General features: G+C 43.8%; 1 protein-coding gene across 1 annotated transcript in view; it reads left to right on the forward strand.

The window, feature by feature from the left end:
- Positions 1–20971, forward strand: part of COL21A1 (collagen type XXI alpha 1 chain) — a 190627-nt gene that overhangs the window by 13567 nt on the left and 156089 nt on the right. Inside the window, exon 2 of the mRNA XM_069235782.1 lies at positions 5523–5629. Coding sequence (XP_069091883.1) covers positions 5548–5629 — 82 coding nt within the window. The 5' untranslated portion in view covers positions 5523–5547. The remainder of the gene's footprint in view (positions 1–5522; positions 5630–20971) is intronic.

Here is a 20971-nt window from a genome sequence, read left to right on the forward strand (position 1 = left end):
AATCTCCACAACAAGTGCATTGACCACCTCAGCTATCTGTATAGTATTAAGTTAGCTGAGAACATGGCTCGCTGAGTTGAATGCTCGTTGCTAAAACATGCAGTGATCACCAGGTTGCAAATTCAACCCTGGCAAGTCAGATGCAGCTTTCCAGCCTTTCAAGGTAAATTAATAGCAGACCAGTACATTTTTATTTAGTGTTTTCAAACAGGAAGCATGTGCTATGAATCCTTATATAAAGGAGGACATATTGTTGTGTGCTATGATTGGGTATTATTTACAGATAACCCACAAAGTATGGCATTTCAGAGAGGGCTGTACTAAACTGGGAAAAATGAGCCCCACTGGTGTTGGCGTCTCTCCCCCACTCCCTTGTGCAAACAACATAATGCGCACAAAGAGAGGGGAGAATCGGAAGCTTCTGGAAACATGACAAAAAAAAAGGTTTCCATACATTGTGTAGTATTCTGCAAATGACACTAAAATATTTATTCAGAGTCAAGGGACTATAGAAAAAGCAGAGTACAAACCTGGGTAGGTTTTACTGATTCTGGCCACTACCCCGGTTACCGGCCATCACGTTTTTGACCCAGAATGAAGTATACTATGTGGGTCCCAGGATTACTGAGTGATTTACTGCATGTGATTCTCTGTCTCCGGACACTTTCTGCTCGCAATTTTCACCTGCTCTCAGAAGCGCCAAATATGAGCTAGGTAACATCTGGTGTTACTGGTGTATTTACTCATGTTGTTAAACTTGTAATTGAACTAGTAAAAATGCCACATAAAAGGTAAGATTATCACCCTGCACAACCTAAAATGGGAGCCAATGAAGGGGGCATTCGGCGAAGAGACTTATTACCAGCTTGTGGTATTAACCACGGACTCTGCACCCATCAATGGTAGAACAGAAAGAAACGCACCTAGGTAGGTGCAATCACAGCAGCAGTCACGTTAGAAGTCCCAAAAATTATGTACAAAACATTTTAATTATGTGTTACCTCAACTTCGGCAGACCCCCTCACATCCTTATATGCACTGCACACACTGCACCAGAGGTCTAGTGTCTCTCAGCCAATCCAGACGCTGCTCCCTTGCTGTTACACAGCATGAGAGCAGTGCCATGATTGGCTTGAGCAGGCAAACTCACCACTCATTAAGAGACCGGGGGTTGGGGCTTTGATCAGCTCCTGCTCACTAATGTGCAAGTGGAGAGAGGCCTCTAGTGTGCATGTGGGACTGCCCTGAGAAAGGTAGCCATCCAACCTGACATGCACACTTTGTGTGTCTATGTGCCATGTGCTTGCTGCCACCAGTATAAGGGTGTCAATCAAAATTGAAGCCCCACCCCTTCAGAGCCAATAAGAGAAACAGTCCGTGGCTAAAGGCTGACCACTGTGGGCTGGGCGCTGGCACAATATAACTTTTAAAGTGTTTGCACAACAAGTTTATTTATATATTTTCATGCAATGGGGCAAGGGGCCAAATTACAAGCGAGGTAACACCCCATTGTCCTAAGGCAGGAACCGGCCCTGGATCTCAGGTAACAATGAAAAACAGATTCCACATGTAGGAAGCATGGAGTGAGGAAGGGTTGCTTGTTTGTTCTTTTACCTTGAGCAGTTTTTGCAAAGCAGTGGAGTGAAAAGCAATACTGATGTCTAGCACATTGTAGTCCTTTTCTTCACTGATAGATAATATATCTGTGGGCCTCAGGGGTGGCTCCTTCGCAATGGCGAAGGATCATTGCTACCCTGGCTAAGCCAGGAGCTGAAAGATAAAACAATATTCCATTATCGTTTTATCTTTCAGCTGCTAGCTCAGCCATCAGCAGGTGCAGGGAGTGGTGGGGCTATGCCACGGGAGGGGGAGAGGGGAGTGGAATCTGTGCACTTCTAAGCATGCATGTGTGTTTAGCTGGCCGTCTTAGGCTTCAGCTCATGCTATACAGCTGGGTTGGAGAAACTGCACAGACCCCAGCGCAGTGTCTGAGCGGCAGTCCAAGACTCTCAGACCAATCCTGACACAGCTCTCATGCCAGGTTTAGCATGAGAGCAGCACCAGGATTGCTTTGGGAGCCTGTGCTGGTGTCCTAGTAAGTGCTGGGACACCAGAAGAAGAGCAAAGAGCAATGCAGCAGGCGGTGGCAACGAGAACAGGTAAGTGTTTTTTTTATCCACCCCATCAACATCCCTCCCCTTGAGATCTGCAGCAGCCACCGCTGGTGGGCCTACAGAAACGAAGTATCTCACTCAATAAATATGCTGCGGACAACAACTTTCAGGCAAATATGCAGTAGACTCAGATACAGTTCTTGACTCTATGTGCAGTATAATTGCAGAGTACCGTAACCTGAATCTGCTGTTTCATGACACTTTAACTTGGCAACCGGTGGAGGCAGCAGGCCCTTTTTTCCAACAATGAGGGTGAGAACACAATTTAACAAAAGACACTGTGGTAGAGTCAAAGATGTCTTTTCACACAAACGTTGTACCCTTACTTACATACAATGTTGCAACCTGGTTTACTCACTGCATTTATGATCTTAATAAACTGTGAGATACAATATGGAGAAGAGCCATTGGTTTGTGGACTCCTATCTCACTTGAAGCCATTGAATTAGACTTTTTAATAAGTTCCGCTGGTGACGGTGCTAGCTGAACACACCATGTGTCAGTTTCCCTGCTCTGTTTAACAAACACCTTATTAGCCCTTATTAAGGAAGGAAGAAGCTGAATTGGCATTTGGGTTCTAAAAATAGATATTATTTTGTGGCTTGATAGTGTGCTGTATCAATATTCAGTCAAGGAACCTTTGTATGCCCTGTTAACAACTAAACTCCAGTGTATGGCACTTGCAAGATCTTTTATCATGGAAAGTAAAAGTGATACTGATCTGTTTTTGTGCTCCAGACTACAGGGCTATCAATTTCTGGGTAAATGTGGGCGTAGATCTAACGACATTGAGCAATTGCTTGTTTTTTTGGCTTATGGCTATTTCCTTATTGGATGTTAAAAATTCCAACCTCCTGCCTTGCTAGGTTCATTTATATAAGTACCTAACACATACATGCATAGAAAGTGTTCTGCAACTTTTCCAGTTGTTACACAAGAATATTCCACTAAGTTGGGTTTGCTCTGTGGACATTTACATTTTGTAAAAAACCTTATTCAGTATTATATTGATGAATTTCAGCAATACAAAAGGGTGTGCAAGGAGGTCTTCCTCTGTTGGTGAATTTAGGGAGTTGGCAAATTGTTTCCAGAAATAAAAGAATCAGCAATTTGGGTGGTGAGGTTATACAAGATGTGGGACCTGATTACGACCTTGGCGGATGGGATACTCCTTCACAAATTTGACGGATGTCCCACCCTCCGCTTTACAAGTTCCATAAAATATAATGGAACTTGTAGGACGGCAGGCAGGATATCCGTCACATTTGTGATGGAGTATCCCTTCTGCCGAGGTCGTAATGAGGCCCGTAGTGTGTGTAGTTTTCATGTGCTCAGGTTTGAGGGATGCATGTTAGTGATTGGAGCGACTCATATTTTTGAAATACAAAAAAAAGTCAGCGAGGCACTACTAGATATGCCCGATTCAAACTATGCATGGCTAAAGTGCATAGATACTTGGTTATTTTTTAAATGTAATTTATAGAGAGTTGTGTACTGTAATGTGGTTTTTAATGTTGCTGTTTACATAAGCGATACGAAAAAATTACTAAAGTAAACAAAACGCTACTGTACACAGCACATAAGATAGCTAACACAATAGTCTAAAGTACAACAAAAGTATTCCTAAGGTAAGTTAGGAGGGAATGTACTGCAATTTGAATCATTCTAGTGCTTGGACTAAACCTCTTGTCTTTTAGAAAACCTTTCTAAGCAACATTCCTGTGATGCAAGCAGAAGGTTTGGGCAATTCTTCTTCCTATGAATTGTACTGTTTAAGCTTTTCGGTTTCAGCATAAGTGTAATATGAATAATTATTGGTAAAAAACAAATACCCATTGAGGAGTGGTACCAGTGCACTACAATGAGGCCTCTGGTAAAGGATGCCTTGCACGACTGTATCGCACTTGACCTCCTGCTGTCGAACAACTGTTCCATCACTGTATCATTTTAATATGAGATGTGTACAATACCGGCCAATATGTAGATAAAAGGGGTAGCTTTCATCAAAGAGATCCTTGTCAGACAGCTGGGGATTTCTAGATCCCTAGCAGTCCTCTTAGTAAAGGTGGATCCAGAAGCTACTGCTAATCCTGTGGGCTGGTGCGCTGCCCACCAACCATTGCGTGAGCCCCAATTTTCTTTCTATTGTACTGTGAGGGTAGAAACCAGAGTAATATTTGTCCAGGCTACAAGATTTTGGTTTATGCTGAAGCTCTTATCTTGATAGGTAACAGAATACCTGGATGGACACAGAAGTGGTCAAAGTTTTTTTTCAAATGCTCGAGCGTTTTGTGGGCATAGAGTGCAATTGAATGTTATTGGATCCAAAGATATGCAGAGCTTGTTGTAAGAGGCGTTTTACTGGGAAAATATATATTTCTTTATGACAGATATTTTGGTGGTTGATGCAACACAAGTGATCGACTTTGCTGGTCAATGAGTTTCGCATTTATGTTTTCTCTTAGAGAATGTTAAACATGTAACAAGGAGAAGTTTCTTCAAACAGAGCGCCTCCTGTTTGAACTGTGGGGACTGTGATTTAGTAATTGTCACGGTGGCCTAAAAAAGACACTGCCCCTTGTTATTCCACATTTCCACCCTGCAACAAGAAGAACAATGCTACATTCGACGTTCTAAAGCTCCTGCAGAGATGCAGTGCTTTGGCTGTACCCTATGCATCGTATGCACCTCTCCTATATCAGCATCCACGACAGTGGATAAACTGTACCCATCCAAAATGAGACTTGTGTGTGATATGGAATGGGAATCAGGTTTGAATTTTTTAATGTTTTCATAAATTATAGTTCAGGGGAGCTAGCGCAAAGGTTTACCTGTTACAGGCGTAAAGGACTCCCCAGGGTTTAATAAGCTAATGTTTTGTGAATGGACGAGATATTGTTTAGAAAAGCTGAAGAATAGTATATGAGGTAACAGCCTCGGTTGAAGGTGTGATCTTGAGATTCAGACAGATTTCTTCAGAGATCCCAGGATTTGGGTGGCTAGAGTAAGGGAAAACATCTGCATCTACTACTGCCTTCACTTTAGATCATCTTTGATCAACTTTTTGTATGATGTGTAGTCCTCCAATATGCATATCTATGGCACCTAAACTAAGGTTTGCACAGGCTCTACAATTAACCTACCATTATTGTATTGACAGAAACAAGTGCTGCAGCCTGAAGGGACTTTTTGCAGGACTATTATCAAACAAATTATTGAAAGTAAAGGAATATATTGTAGACAAAGCAGGCAGTATCTGAGGCATCTTTACCCGACCTTGAAAAACAGGGCAGCGTGATACTAATTGCACTAAGAACATTAAAACGTGTTATTAATATTTATTTTCAGGTTCCTGTCCTGAAGACGCCCCACAATGATATCCTCAGTTGTTACAGCTTTCTTGGCCATAATCAGTATTTCAAAATGCCAAAATGTACAAGAATCATCAGAGAGAAGTAAGTCAATTTCCACATCAGAATTGAATGTAAACTTTATAACAATTAATTTTAAAATTTACATTTCTTATTTTGACATATACGTATCAAATAGCAGGATACATGTAGGGTTATTTATCAAACTATTAGTATTGCTCATTTCTTGCTGTCTGAATGAATGACTGTCAGTGGCAGTGCACAGATTTGTTTAGGGACAAGTAACTGTTGGGAGAGTTGTGGAAAATACAGTCCCTATTACATTCATCTATCTTGAACTCACCTATTTGACACTGTACATGTTCAGACTAAACAAATGAATGTTCTGTAATCACTGTGACTGCAGTGATCACCCAGTCAAGATCAACATGCTATTATCTACACTTAATTAAAACATTGTCTCTTCTATTTACAGTCTCTGGAAAAAAATAAGCTTGTATGGAAACTTTGTAAATTTCAGTTTCTTTAGGTGGAATCCAAATTATATCGTTATGCGTGAACCTCATAGAGAGTCTTTAGTGTGTATTAATTCATTATACCTTAAATGCCGAATGCCTGCCTTTTAAAGCATTCCTGTAGCTTTGGGGGCCTGTAATAGTCCGAATTGTCCCACTTGTATGGTGTGATGGTTAGTAGTTGTGTTGGTTCTGTCACTGGTAGCAGGCCCCAGCACTTTTTTTTTTACAAACTAAGCACTGGGTGGCAGGCATGAGTGCCAACACTCAGGGACAGATTAGCATATTGTAATTTTCCCAAATAACTTGCATTGAAGTGGGAAAATGTTTGAAGTAGGAGAAAGCTAAAATGCAGCATTTTGAGCTGAAAACATTGGCAGTCTCTAGCCTATACAGGAATGATGGCACTCGCTGGACAGCTGGTAATTTAAAATATTTTGGTGGGTGAGGGGAGACCTAGGATCAGGGTGGCAGATGGCACACAGTAATTTAAAACATCTGGGCAAAGATGGGAGGGTAATGACAAGGGTAGTTGGGGCGGGCATATTCTTTAACTTAAATGCAGCTCAGAGTGACATGTTGATGCCACTTAGTTGATGGCTCATACATGACTCCTCCATCCCTGCACTGCAGACCTTAGCGAGAGAAGAGGATTTGTGTAGGGTGTAGATTACATATAATTGTTAATGGATAACTGAATTAAGTGAATCATTTTCACATCAGACTTTTGAGTGACCTCATAGACAAAACACACTTTGATCTTGTTAACACGTCCCTTTATGATAATTTATCACACATCAGTACTCGTTTTAGGCCAATGAATCTTTTCACCCAGTTGAGAGACACCTTAGGACGAGATAGTTAATCAATATATCAATCAGTACATCAATAATGTCATCAATATTTATCACGACAATGCATTTCACTTTAGTCAAAGTCATTAATCAATTCAAAGATGCTATCATGACCTTTCAGCCATGAAGGACCACCCCTGGTTTAGTAGAATGTTTATGAGTTTTGTTCCCTATTAATTATAGTCTAATAGCAAATGCGTTAATCTCAACACGAAGAAACATAATAACATAGTCATGATATGGTAACTTTGGTAAGCTTTCATTAAAGTGAGAATTACAAACATCAGAACATAACACGGAGTGAACATAGGTCAATTTAGCAGTGTCAATAACGCGTCAATTCAACAAAGCATAATCTTGATCGTTTGTCTATTGCGTCAGTTTGATGAACACCTGTCCTAACCACTGATTAGCATTCGCATGTTGGGCTTCATGCAAAACAATTTAGAACACCAATTTGGAAAATATCTAGCTAAGGTCTCTGTCAAAAGCAAGCAGTTGGTACCTAGAAAGGAAAAGCAAACAGACAAATTACAATTGCATTGTCATAATTACCCTCCAAAGTTTAGGTCAGTGCACAGGTTCAATCTTCGTCCCCAGGACCTCAGTCAAATCGCCATCAGTTAAAACTCAGCTCCGGGGCAAAAGGGCACTTTCCTCATAAGGAGGGAAAGTGTAAAAAATGGACAATCTAAGGGCGAGGATGGTTTTAAGTAACCCACCAAGTCACCAAACTGAGTGAGAAAGTTTCTGGATAAAATCAATAGCATTCCCTAACCCACCTAAATGACTCCCCGGGACATGGGTTTTTATCCCTTTTCCATTGTACATTCCCCCAAAACTTTATTGGTCACCTGTTATACCCCACTATCTTTAGCCTATCAGAAAATACATTAGGTAATCTAACTCTTCACCCATATTATTTTACAAGTCTTTGATTGGTCTTCGTAATTGACGTCTTCAGAGGTGGCACGTCCGGTGTGATTTCATCCTTCTGTAATTCTTTGCACATCTTTTGGTCAGCAGTTCCATTGTCTTCACCGGTTTGAATGACCTTGTACATTACATTAGCCTACATTGTTTCAATCTACTTTTAACATTTAGCTTATGGACGAGGGAAGATGGTGAGAACGGATCTAACATGGTTACATTCATCTTCCAAGTCGAAGAAAAAGAATAAACAGGGTCATGCCCCCTTGTGAGTCAGCACACTGGAAAATAGAAAAGTGCATTTAATATGAGAGCCAGGCAGCTAAGCTCTGGCTCATGCTAACTCAAGGCCTATGAGGTTTTCAGTACAGATTTAATAACGCAAATGTTAGTGTAAACTTATTTAAACATAAAATAATCACTTTGGTCATTATTATTAGTCTATGTATACACTGGTGGCCACTCATTGTGGTTACAATTCAAGTGCACGTCTAAGCATAATTACTATTATTATAGTTTCTATGTGACAGCATCACACCTTAATTCATAAACATTTCATGTTAATATAGATTATATAAGCTACACTCTCTCAATCTTGTTCTCTACTTGATATCTCTCAGAACCCCTGGTGAAAAACAGGCCGACATTCAAAGTCATCTGTTTATAATTTCACCTTTTATCTTGTTATTACAATTGGAATCTCATTTTATAATAACGTTGAGTTCTAGTTCAATTCATGTAGTCCAGGTTTCAAAAGTCTTAAATCTACACTTAAAAAGAGCCATTTATACAGTGGCATAGCTGATGCAGTACGTAGTCACCTTCTATGTTAAAGAATCATATTTTTTTACATATCCTGCATGCTGTTAAGACACGTGTGTAAAATCCCAGCAAAGTGGCAGTTATGTGGAAACAAGCTTCCTGAACCATCTCATAGCAATTATTCTATTTTACAATTTTTTCAACACATTTGTCCCCGAAATGCTCTACCCTCATTGTCTTTCTTCACCAGTTGATTGGAGCATCATTTTTGCTACCATGCTGTGATATCCATCATTTTTCTTCATAATGCCCCCTGCCACATTTTGCGCTCCTTACACAATTATTATGATGTTTATTCTGTACACATGCCTCTTTAACATATCATGGTAGAAGACTGAAATCGCTTCATGACTTGCTTGGCCTCCAGCTCTATTTCTCTGACTTCTTATTTGCACTGTTTACTCAGTTTTCATCACAGATTAAAATTTCTTGCCACAAAGTGCCTCTGTCTCGGTTCCAGTTGTGCAGAAGTCACAATTGCAATTCCGTTCTATCCTTATTTTATGTCCCTCTGTGATGCCCTCTGACATCCAAACATAACTGCCCAATATATTTCCCTAAAAAATGCTCTATGCTCTGATGCTGTTTTTTTCACATGCCTGATGGTACTCATATGGCAAAAGGAAAGGAGGCCAGAAGAGTTGATCGACAATATTGGAGCATCAAGATTAGTACACTACTGTAAACATGCCCTCCAGAAGTATCAATTTGTGACAGTTTTATAACCTTGAATGCACTACATAAATAGTAACGAGGAAGAGGGAGTGCAGCCAATAGTGGGCAACTGCTTCACTCTCTACCCTTCATTTCTTAAATTGTAATTCATGCAGATATCCTAAAATGGAGACATAAAGTGACTTGCCCACAGAGTAAATAAAGATGAGATGTATGCTGGGGTAAATTTGAATGCAAACGTATTTATGAATTAAAGAGCAACAATTCAATCATGGAATGTCTTTCTGAGTCACCTGTCTGGCAGTTCTTCACAAATGGTGGTCAGATCCATTTAAAACTGGAAGATGATGTCTCATGAGTTTTACTCATCCTTGACCTAAATACATCGGACTAGAATCCAGCTCCCCTCCTTGAAAATTAGGAGCTGTCTCAACCACAAGAATTGTGGTCCAGTTTTTCCTGGCTAGCCCCTCATTATTGGTTAAACAAATGCATGTACTAAGCAAGTTTGTTTTTGCCCAGTGCCACCCACAGACATATCTAAGAGCAAATTTGACAACAACAAGCCTCTTGTTGCTTCACAGTACTACAGCACTATCCGTCAGCACGTCCCTTGGCAAGCTCCCAGTACTTTGCATATGGATGCCTAATAAAATAAATAATGACTGACTTTAAAGCAGTTTCTTGGAATGTTAGCAGACATGTTGCTGTTTCTTTAGTCACTTCTCCTATGCGCTCCTGAGGACACCTATGCCTATATGGGTCAATTCTGTCTATGAAACCTTTTATAAAATAGTACAAATTCACCACCAACAAACCAAAGGCAGGCTGGAACTAGATCATAAAAAAGCAGAGTAGAAGATAAGAGGAAAAGCCATAGAACAAAGGGGATAAAAACATATTTCTCCCACCCTCATCCACCCCTATCACCAATGGATCATAAAGGCACTGTGGCTGCCACTAACCCCCACTAGCTAGATCTAGATATAGTTGTGCTTTGTCTGTGATGATAAATCACAATGCCTGTTATTACATGCTGCAAATCTATATTTCCGGAATAGGGTGGGAGACCAAATGTAGAGGTTGAGGGTATTTAGTACATCTCAATTTGTTGATTTGGTCAACAATAGTGCTGTGAACGGACAACCCCAGCTGATATAGCAATATGCTCTCCTCTGACCACAGTTTCAGTGCATCACAGAGGACCTCTTTTCCCAGACATCCGAAGGACAATCAACACCAAAGGGTAGTCTGACAAATACATTGCAAATATGTCTACATTTGTGGTTGGTGATGGAGAGCTGGGGAGTCCAGAAAATTATCTATCTGACCATATGTCTAGAGGAAACTGAGAAAAAGGTGTACTCCTTCTGTGTGGGTTTCGAGACATCACTCCTGCTGCCAGGTCCTCCCTTTCTTAGAGAGGGCTATGGTTTGTCCGAAGTGTTGGCCGGACCTGTCAATATTCATATTCATGACTACATTGAAGTCCCATCCCACAAGGATAGCTGCATCTGGGGTTTGTGTGATGTCCGTGAGGGGCCTCTTCAGAAACTTCTGATGCTCATTGGGATCATAAATATTAGATATAGTCATATGCTGTTCCCCTATTTTGAAGCAGTAGGCTAGCATTATTTCCTCAATTTCAGCTATTTTATCTCTCACTTTCCCTCGGAAATTCCGAAAGATTGAGACAACCAAACAAGCAGCCTGAGACGACAAGGGCACCACCACACCACACTGCCTGTATGTTACCATGACATCAAGGGGGTCATTCCGACCCTGGCGGTCCATGACCGCCAGGGCCGGGGACCGCGGAAGCACCGCCAACAGGCTGGCGGTGCTTCCTGGGCTATTCTGACCGCGGCGGTAAAGCCGCGGTCAGAAAAGGGGAACCGGAGGTTTCCCGCCGAGCAGCGCCGCCATAGGGATTCCGACCCCCTTCCCGCCACCCTGTTTCTGACGGTTCTTACCGCCAGGAACAGGATGGCGGGAACGGGTGTCGTGGGGCCCCTGGGGGCCCCTGCACTGCCCATGCCACTGGCATGGGCAGTGCAGGGGCCCCCTAACAGGGCCCCACAAAGATTTTCACTGTCTGCTTAGCAGACAGTGAAAATCGCAACGGGTGCCACTGCACCCGCCGCACCCCTGCAACTCCGCCGGCTCCATTCGGAGCCGGCATCCTTGCTGCAGGGGCTTTCCCGCTGGGCCGGCGGGCGGGCTTTTGGCGGTCGCCCGCCGGCCCAGTGGGGAAGCCAGAATGGCCGCCGCGGTCTCCTGACCGCGGAGCGGTCATTCGGCGGTAACCGCATGGCGGGCGGCGACCGCCACCCGCCGCGGTCAGAATTGACCGCCCAAGTGTCCTTGTGACCATTCTGTTCCGACACTCGATCCAACACCACCTGACGTTCTTCTGCCATTGTGTCTGGATCAGGTCAGTCACAGACTCCCCTGGAATCCAGTCACATGGCGCCATACATATGGTTGCAGTGTTGCTGCTCGATTTGTGTTTTGTGACAAGCTTTATGTCTCTTCCCCTTAAGAAGTAAGACATGTGGTGCCTCAAAAACCAATTAGATCTGGTAGAGTGTGCCTTGCCAGTGGAAGATGAGGGGACAAGGATCACCCCCAACTGAAGGTAGTGTTTTTGCTTCATATATAGTGATCGCCTTAAAGTTTTCTGTTTCTGAAGAGAGAGATGTGGAAAAGGTTGTGAAACAGTGCAATAATGTGCCCTCAGAACTGATAAGTGGTTTGCATCTCTTGCTCTTTTGAGTATCTCATCTATGAGTTTGAAGTTAAGAATGCAAGCCAGGTGTTGGACTTGGTCCTCTCTCCAGGGTCACCCCCAAACATTTTGCCTGTATCCTCCACTTTTTGAATATTTTATTTTTGCTTGCCTTAGAGCTCTGTGCACTTTCCCACTGCTAACAGGCTTGTTCTATCCCCTTAAAATATGGTAACATTGGCTTATCCTCACTTAACATATTTAATTTATTTGTAAGCCCCTAGTTAAGTGGCACTTTATGTGCTTAGGGCCTGTAAATTAAATGCTACTGTTGGGCCTGTAGCACTGACTGTGCCACCCACTTAAGTAGCCCTTTAACCCCTTCGCTGCCAGGCCTTTTCCCCCTCCTGTGCTGAGCCTTTTTTTGGCTATTTGGGGAAGTTTGCGCTTAGGCCCTCATAACTTTTTGTTCACATAAGCTACCCACGCCAAATTTGTGTCCTTTTTTTCCAACATCCTAGGGATTCTAAAGGTACCCAGACTTTGTGGGTTCCCCAGAAGGAGGCCAAGAAATAAGCCAAAATACAGTGAAAAGTTCGTTTTTTTCCAAAAAATGGGAAAAAGGGGCTGCAGAAGAAGGCTTGTGGTTTTTTCCCTGAAAAGGGCATCAACAAAGGGTTTGTGGTGCTAAAATCACCAGCTTCCCAGCTTTCGGGAACAGGCAGACTTGAATCAGAAAACCCAATTTTTCAACACAATTTTGGCATTTTACTGGGACATACCCCATTTTTATGATTTTTTGTGCTTTCAGCCTCCTTCCAGTCAGTGACACAAATGGGCATGAAACCAATGCTGGATCCCAGAAACCGCAACATTTCTGAAAAGTAGACAAAATTCTGAATTCAGCAAGGGGTAACTTGTGTAGATCCTACAAGGGTTTCATACAGAAAATAATAACTGAAATAAATAATATTGAAATTGAGGTGAAAAAATCAGCAATTTCTCTCTACGTTGTACTCAGTAACTTTTTACTGCAATGTCATATTTTTTAAAGCAATATACCGTTATATCTGCTGGAGGTTCATCAAGAACTCTAGGTACCCAGAGCCAATAAATGACCTGCACCCTGCAGTGGGTTTTCATTCTATACCGGGTATACAGCAATTAATTTGCTGAAATATAAAGAGTAAAAAAATAGCTATCAAATCAAGAAAACCTTTGTATTTCCAAAATGAGCACAAGATAAGGTGTTGCGGAGCAGTGGTTATTTGCACATCTCTGAATTCCGGGGTGCCCATACTAGCATGTGAATTACAGGGCATTTCTCAAATAGACGTCTTTTTTACACACTCTCTTATATTTGGAAGGAAAAAATTTAGAGAAAGACAAGGGGCAATAACAATTGTTTTGCTATTCTATGTTCCCCCAAGTCTCCCGATAAAAATGATACCTCACTTGTGTGGGTAGGCCTAGCGCCCGCGACAGGAAATGCCCCAAAACACAACGTGGACACATCCCATTTTTTGACAGAAAACAGAGGTGTTTTTTGCAAAGTGCCTACCTGTCGATTTTGGCCTCTAGCTCAGCCGGCACCTAGGGAAACCTACCAAACCTGTGCATTTTTTTAAACTAGAGACCTAGGGGAATCCAAGATGGAGTGACTTGTGGGGCTCTGACCAGGTTCTGTTACCCAGAATCCTTTGCAAACCTCAAAATTTGGCTAAAAAAACACATTTTCCTCACATTTCGGTGAAAGAAAGTTCTGGAATCTGAGAGGAGCCACGAATTTCCTTCCACCCAGCGTTCCCCCAAGTATACCGATAAAAATGGTACCTCACTTGTGTGGGTAGGCCTAGCGCCCACGAAAGGAAATGGCCCAAAACACAATGTGGACACATCCCATTTTTTTTTTTACAGAAAACAGAGGTGTTTTTTGCAAAGTGCCTACCTGTAGATTTTGGCCCCTAGCTCAGCCAGCACCTAGGGAAACCTATCAAACCTGTGCATTTTTAAAAACTAGAGACCTAGGGGAATCCAAAAATGGGGTGACTTGTGGGGCTCTGACCAGGATCTGTTACCCAGAATCCTTTGCAAACCTCAAAAGTTGGCTAAAAAAACACATTTTCCTCAAATTTCGGTGACAGAAAGTTCTGGAATCTGAGAGGAGCCACAAATTTCCTTCCACCCAGTGTTCCCCCAAGTCTCCCGATAAAAACGGTACCTCACTTGTGTGGGTAGGCCTAGTGCCCACGAAAGGAAATGGCCCAAAACACAATGTGGACACATCCCATTTTTTTTTACAGAAAACAGAGGTGTTTTTTGCCAAGTGCCTACCTGTAGATTTTGGCCCCTACCTAGGGAAACCTACCAAACCTGTGCATTTTTTAAAACTAGAGACCTAGGGGAATCCAAGATGGGGTGACTTGTGGGGCTCTGACCAGGTTCTGTTACCCAGAATCCTTTGCAAACCTCAACATTTGGCTAAAAAAACACATTTTCCTCACATTTCGGTGACAGAAAGTTCTGGAATCTGAGAGAAGCCACAAATTTCCTTCCACCCAGCGTTTCCCCAAGTCTCCCGATAAAAATGGTACCTCACTTGTGTGGGTAGACCTAGCGCCCACAAAAGGAAATGGCCCAAAACACAATGTGGACACATCCCATTTTTTTTACCGAAAACAGAGGTGTTTTTTGCAAAGTGCCTACCTGTCGATTTTGGCCCCTAGCTCAGCCGGCATCTAGGGAAACCTACCAAACCTGTGCATTTTTTAAAACTAGAGACCTAGGGGAATCCAAAATGGGGTGACTTGTGGGGCTCTGACCAGGTTCTGTTACCCAGAATCCTTTGCAAGCCTCAAAATTTGGCTAAAAAAACACATTTTCCTCACATTTCGGTGACAGAAAGTTCTGGAATCTGAGAGGAGCCTCAAATGTCCTTCCACCCAGCGTTCCCCCAAGTCTCCCAATAAAAATGGTACCTCACTTGTGTGAGTGGGCCTAGCGCCCACGAAAGGAAATGGCCCAAAACATAACGTGGACACATCACATTTTTTCACAGAAAACAGAGGTGTTTTTTGCAAAGTGCCTACCTGTGGATTTTGGCCTCTAGCTCAGCCAGCCCCGGGGGGGGCAGAAATGGCCTAAAATAAGTTTGCCCCCCCCTCAAACTCCCCGGGGAGCAACCCTTGCCTACAAGGTCACTCCCCTTGCGTGACGGCGCAAAAAAAAGATCCCTGGTGCCTAGTGGTTTCTGCCCCCCTTGGGGGCAGATTGACCTAAAATCGGCTGATCTGCCCCCAAAGCGGGCAGAAATGGCCTAAATACAACTTGCCCCTCCAGGGGAGCGACACCTTGCCTAAGGGCAGCAACAACAGCAAAAAAAAAAAAATCCCCGGTGCCTAGTGGTTTCTGCCCCCCAGATCGGCCTAATTAAAATAGGCTGATATGCCCCCCTGGGGGGCAGAAATGGCCTAAAATAAATTTGCCCCCCAGGGGAACGACCCTTGCCTACGGGGTCGCTCCCCTTACGTGAAATTCACGAACAAAAAAAACCTCCCTGGTGTCTAGTGGTTTCTGCCCCCCTTGGGGGAAGATTGGCCCCATAAAAATAGGCCAATCTGCCCCCAGGGGGGGCAGAAATGGCCTAAATATAATGTGCCCCCTATGGGAGCGACCCTTGCCCAAGGGGTCGCTCCCTTATGTCCATTTCCTTTCTAAAAAGACATCTCTGGTGTCTAGTGGGCGTTTTGACAGCCGGATTGCTTTCAATCCGGCTGCCAAAACGCTGAGAGAGACTTCAAAAGGAAGGAAATACATTTCCTTCCCTTTGAAGCCTCTCTCGGCCTCCCCCACGTGATCGGAAGAGAAATGCAAAGCATTTCTCTTCCGGGAGGCTCTGTGATTGTCAGCACGTGCTCGCGCGCTGACGTCACAGGGTGGGTGGGGGGTGTCGGGGTGGAAGGGGAAGGGCTTCCCCTTCCATCCCTGACTTGGGGGGTTGGGGGGGAAACCCCTCATAGGGAGCGCTAGCGCTCCCTCTGGGCTGTGTGCCCAGGACGTAATGGTTACGTCCTGGGCACAGCAGCACTGTGCCTCAGGACGTAACCATTACGTCCTGGGCACAGAACGGGTTAAAGATGTCTCTGGCATGCCATTGCAGTATGTCTGTGTGCAGTTTTAAACTTCCATTCTGACCTTGCAAAGTAAACCATATGCCAGACTCAAAACATCCTTTTTAATACATATAAGCCAATCCTAGGGAAGGCCCAGGACTGCCCAGAGTGAAAGGTACAGCGTATTTTAAACGTAGGACATGTTCTGTTAGGTTTTACATGTGATAGTAGTGAAAAACTCCTACATTCATTTTTCACTCCTGCAAGGCCTACCTTTCTCATAGGATGACATTGGAGGTGCTGTTTTACCTTTCATGTGTAATTTCCAAATGGGAGCAGGTTACCCCTTCATGTTTGGTGTCTCTGGAATTGTAATGAAAAATCCTAACTCATGGTGAAGTCAGATTTCAAATTTCAATTTAGAAAATTCCACTTTTAGAAAGCTGGCATTTTTTTACCTTAGCCATTTGGTGCTTGCAGCCTGTCTCTGGGTCACATTGCTGGGTGTAGTTGACTGCTGGGCTTTGCGTATTCCTGCTAGACATCCTCAAACAACACACAATGGGGAGCCTAGGTGCGAATTAATGGGCCATCACTAATAGGACTGAAGGGAGGAACTGGGCCCAGCCCCACTTACACTTGAATAGCCTGTGTAATGTCTCCACACAAAGGGCTGCATACCCCCTGGAGCCAGGGACAGGAAGGCATGCCACTAGAAACTTCACCCCTATAAAAAGGCACACCTACGTGTAAATACTAGATCTCAGACACCAACTCTTCAGTACACTTCTGCACCTGTTGATAATCTGCCAGGAAAAGGGCTGCTTTGCTGCTGAAAGTAATGCCACTCTGGTGGACTGCTCCTCTAAAGGAACTGTTGCTGTGCTGTGCTGACCTGTTGTCCTCTTGCCTGGATGAGAAAAGAACTGGACCTGCAACTTCACCCTTGAATCCATGACTCCAGAGTGAATCAGAGGCCAAGTCTGTTGACCTCCTGGTTTAAGCCTCAGGGACATAAAAGGCTCCCCAACACCCTGCACCAGCCCCTGGTCCCAGCTGCAGTGAGTTCCTGACCCCAAGTGGTGGCCCTCAGGTCCTGGAACCTTGGTGTAGCACAAGGGAGCTGTATTCAAGCTTTTGGGCTCTTCATGACTGCAAACGGGCCCATTCGCACTGAGGCATCACTGCTCGCACCACAATTCAACACGAATCTCGGGCAGCCACCTCATCACGCTATAGCATGAACTGCCAGTGGGGCACCGCCATAGAAAGCTCTAGCAACGCCCACCCACACGGCCTGACCTGGTAGTTACAATACACCAGCATCCTCCCACAGTGCTCTCTATGCTCCTACCAAACAGGACTCTTGGCAAAGAAGGTAAACTTCACTGTTTCCAGTCTGGTGACTATATCCGGCTTGCGCTCCATCGTAGTTGGCCTGAAAGTGTGACTTTGACCCCATCCAATGTGACCAGACAGCCACGGGTTGCACTTTGTGCTTTTTGGCACTATTTTACAATAAAATCTTTTAAAAAGTCATAACTCCGGTTCTACTGATTGGATTTTTGTTATTTTGGTCTATTGTATCTAAACTGGTGTGAGATCGTTTTGTGGTGTGTTTTCACTGTGTTGAAGTGTTGTAAACATACTTACACATTGCCTTTAAGTTAAGCCTGACTGCTCTATGCCAAGCTATCAGAGAGTTGAGTACAGGTTAATGTAAGGTTGGCTTGTGCCTCACCCTAACAAGGATTGTGATTGCTGCTTGACTAGGACCCACACCCCAGTCAATCAACAACTCAATTTCTTACACCGGAATATCTGGGGGCCTTGTGTTGTTTTACCACAGGCTACCTGCCTTGTGCACTTTGCCAAGCTGAATGTCCAGAGTATTCTTCCCACCAAGTATTTGGTGGACCAAAGCACACATGTACTCCTAAATGCTTTTCCCCTCTGCACTAGTGGGTTCCCCTTGGATTCCAATATAATTCCCGGCGGAGTGGTTTTCTAAATCCCATGGTCCAGTTGTTGTTCCTGAAGGTGGACCACTTCCTATTCCAGGATTTCAATTTCCCCAGCTCCAGGCCATTTCAGGTTCCAGTGCATGCGACCTGTCACCAATAGTGCTAAAATACTGCTTTACCTCTCTTAGTTCCTGAATCAAGACCTGTTTCACCACTTGCAAGTCTGCACATAGTGATTCAAGAGAGACTTTGTTAGAAATTGGGTATCTAGTTGGCAGAATTTTGCATCCTGTCCAAGTAGGGACCACAGTCCTAGTCAGGGTAAGTCAGTTACACTTCCTAAATTAACCTGTGCTCACTCCCTGGTAGCTTGGCACAGAGCAGTCAGGCTTACCTAGAAGACAATGTGTAAAGAGTTTGTGCATCTCTTAAAAACAGTAACACAGTGAAAGACACTACAAAAAAGCTCAACACCAGGTTAAAGAAGTAGAGAATACTTATCTGAGTAAAGAAGACCAAAACAATTCAATCAGTGGTAGTAGAGATGTGAATGGTTGAGGATTACATGTGAAAACAGTGCTTAGAAGTCTGTAGCGGTACAGGTTCCTTGAGGTCGCGAGGGATCACTGCAAATCCAAACTTTCAGACCAACCATGATGGAGGAGAAGCCGCCTAAAGAACCCACACAGAGTTTGCTGAACAGTACCTTTGTTGGAGGAATGCTTCGATGGCAAAGGCACAATGAGTCGATATTTCTGCTGCACTCTGTTGATGCATCCATTTTTGAAGTTTGTAGCAGCAGACCCCACTTATGAGGTCCAGGACTGGAGAGGGGCACCTCAGTCAAGGGTAGGACTCACAGATGGCAGAGTCCAGCAGTACCAGGAGAGTTGCAAGCTGTCTTTGATGTCCCTGAGACTGCAGAAGAACAGAGGGAAAGCCACAAGCCCTTGGATACTCTTGGGTGCAAGAATGTAGCGAACAAGTCCAGACCTTCTCACTGCAGGATAGAAGTAGCAAGCAGTAGGTCAACACAGCAATGCAGTTGCGGAGTGGCATTCCCTCCTGGCAGCACAGTAGTCCTTCTTCCTGGCAGAGTGTCCTTAGTTCCAGTAGAGATCTGATTAGGTGGGGCTTGGGGTCCAGTATTTATACTTTGGTGCCCTGTTCTGGAAGGTGGGGGAAACCTCCAGGCCTTCCTTTGAAACGTGCAGATGCCCTGCTTCCCCTCTCCTGGCTCCAAGCTGGCTGGAGTGACAATACAGGGTTGTTAATCCCTATTGTGGGTAGACAGGACAAGACTATTCAGGTGTAAGCGAGGCAGTGCTAAGCCCCTTAAGGCCCATCAAGCATCACCTAAATTCCCATTATGTGTGGCTGTCTAGAGGCAATGCACAAAGCCCAGCTGTCATCTACTCCAGATGTGTATTCATAGACAGACAGGTGCACAGAATGGTTAAAGGAAGAAAATACCAACTTTCTAAAAGTGGAATTTTCAGACTTACAATTTAAAATCTGACTTTATTAAAATTGGGATTTTAAATTGTGAGGTAAGGACACGAAACACCATATACCCATCTCTTCCTAATTAGAAATTACACTTAAAAGATTTTAAGGTAATCCCAATGTTGTCCTATCGAAGAGATAGGCCTTACAATAGTGAAAAATCGAATTTAAGAGTTTTTCACTATATGGGCATGTTAAATTTAAAAGTACATCTCCAACCTTTTAAATACACTACACCCTGCCCTTGGGGCTAAATAGGGCCTACCTTAGGGTTGACTTACATGTTTGGGCCTGGCAAGTGAGTACACTTGCCAGGTCGAAAGGGCAGTTTAGACCTGAACACAAAGGCTTTGCAATGGCATGCCCGAGACATGTTTGAAGGGCTACTGTAGTGGGTGGTACAATCAGTGCTGAAGGATCGCTACTAGCTTTTAATTTACAGGCCCTGGGCACATATAGTGCACTTTACTAGGGACTTACAAGTAAATTAAATATGCCAATTGTGGAGAAGCCAATGCTACCATGTTTAGAGTACAGAGTACCTTCACTTTATCACTGATCAGAAGTGGTAAGGTGCATGGATTCCTGAAGGTCAGCAAAAATGGAAACAGGAGGTCAGAGGGCACAAAGTTAGGGAAAACCACACCAAGCATGCCAGGTCTAACAGACTCCATGTAAGCTGTTTTTTTTTTTTTTTTCTTGTTTTGTCCCCATTCAGCCCCGCTTACTGAGACCCCTCTTCGTTTCTATAACCTTTTCGCCCTCTTTTCTGCGAAGAGAGACTCAAGTCAGGGGGTGCACCTTTGTAGCTCCTGGTCCGCCTGAACAGACCCGCCGAGGCGTCATACGGTGCTTAATCATTGGACTAAAGCAGAGAGAAGCTCATTAGGACATTTTCACATAAGTACCCCGCAGTAAACTTTAGCAGGGGGGCAAATTTAGTCAATTCCCTGCCAATTTAATAATGGTGACCATATTTCTACGCTTTTTTTTGAGCCCTGCGTATTTAAGTCCATATTTGCCGCACGGCGAGCCGCGTTCAACCAGTCTGTATAGCTCGGCGAGTGCTCCTTCAACCATTTTTTACAGATTTCATTTCGTCCCAGCACAATTACATAGAACAAAAATGAACGATTAGTTTTGTTCACCCTTTTCCATATCCCCTCGTCCTGGAGCTGCCCGAATATAATTAATGGGAGTGATACATTAATTTTCCAACCTAACATCGATGATACTACCCTAAAAACCTCCTCCCAGAACAACCGAACAGAGGGGCAGTCCCAGAACATGTGTACATCCGTTGCTCCCAGCCCACCACAT

This window comes from Pleurodeles waltl, chromosome 5 (assembly GCF_031143425.1).
Source record: "Pleurodeles waltl isolate 20211129_DDA chromosome 5, aPleWal1.hap1.20221129, whole genome shotgun sequence".
Lineage (NCBI taxonomy): Eukaryota > Metazoa > Chordata > Amphibia > Caudata > Salamandridae > Pleurodeles > Pleurodeles waltl.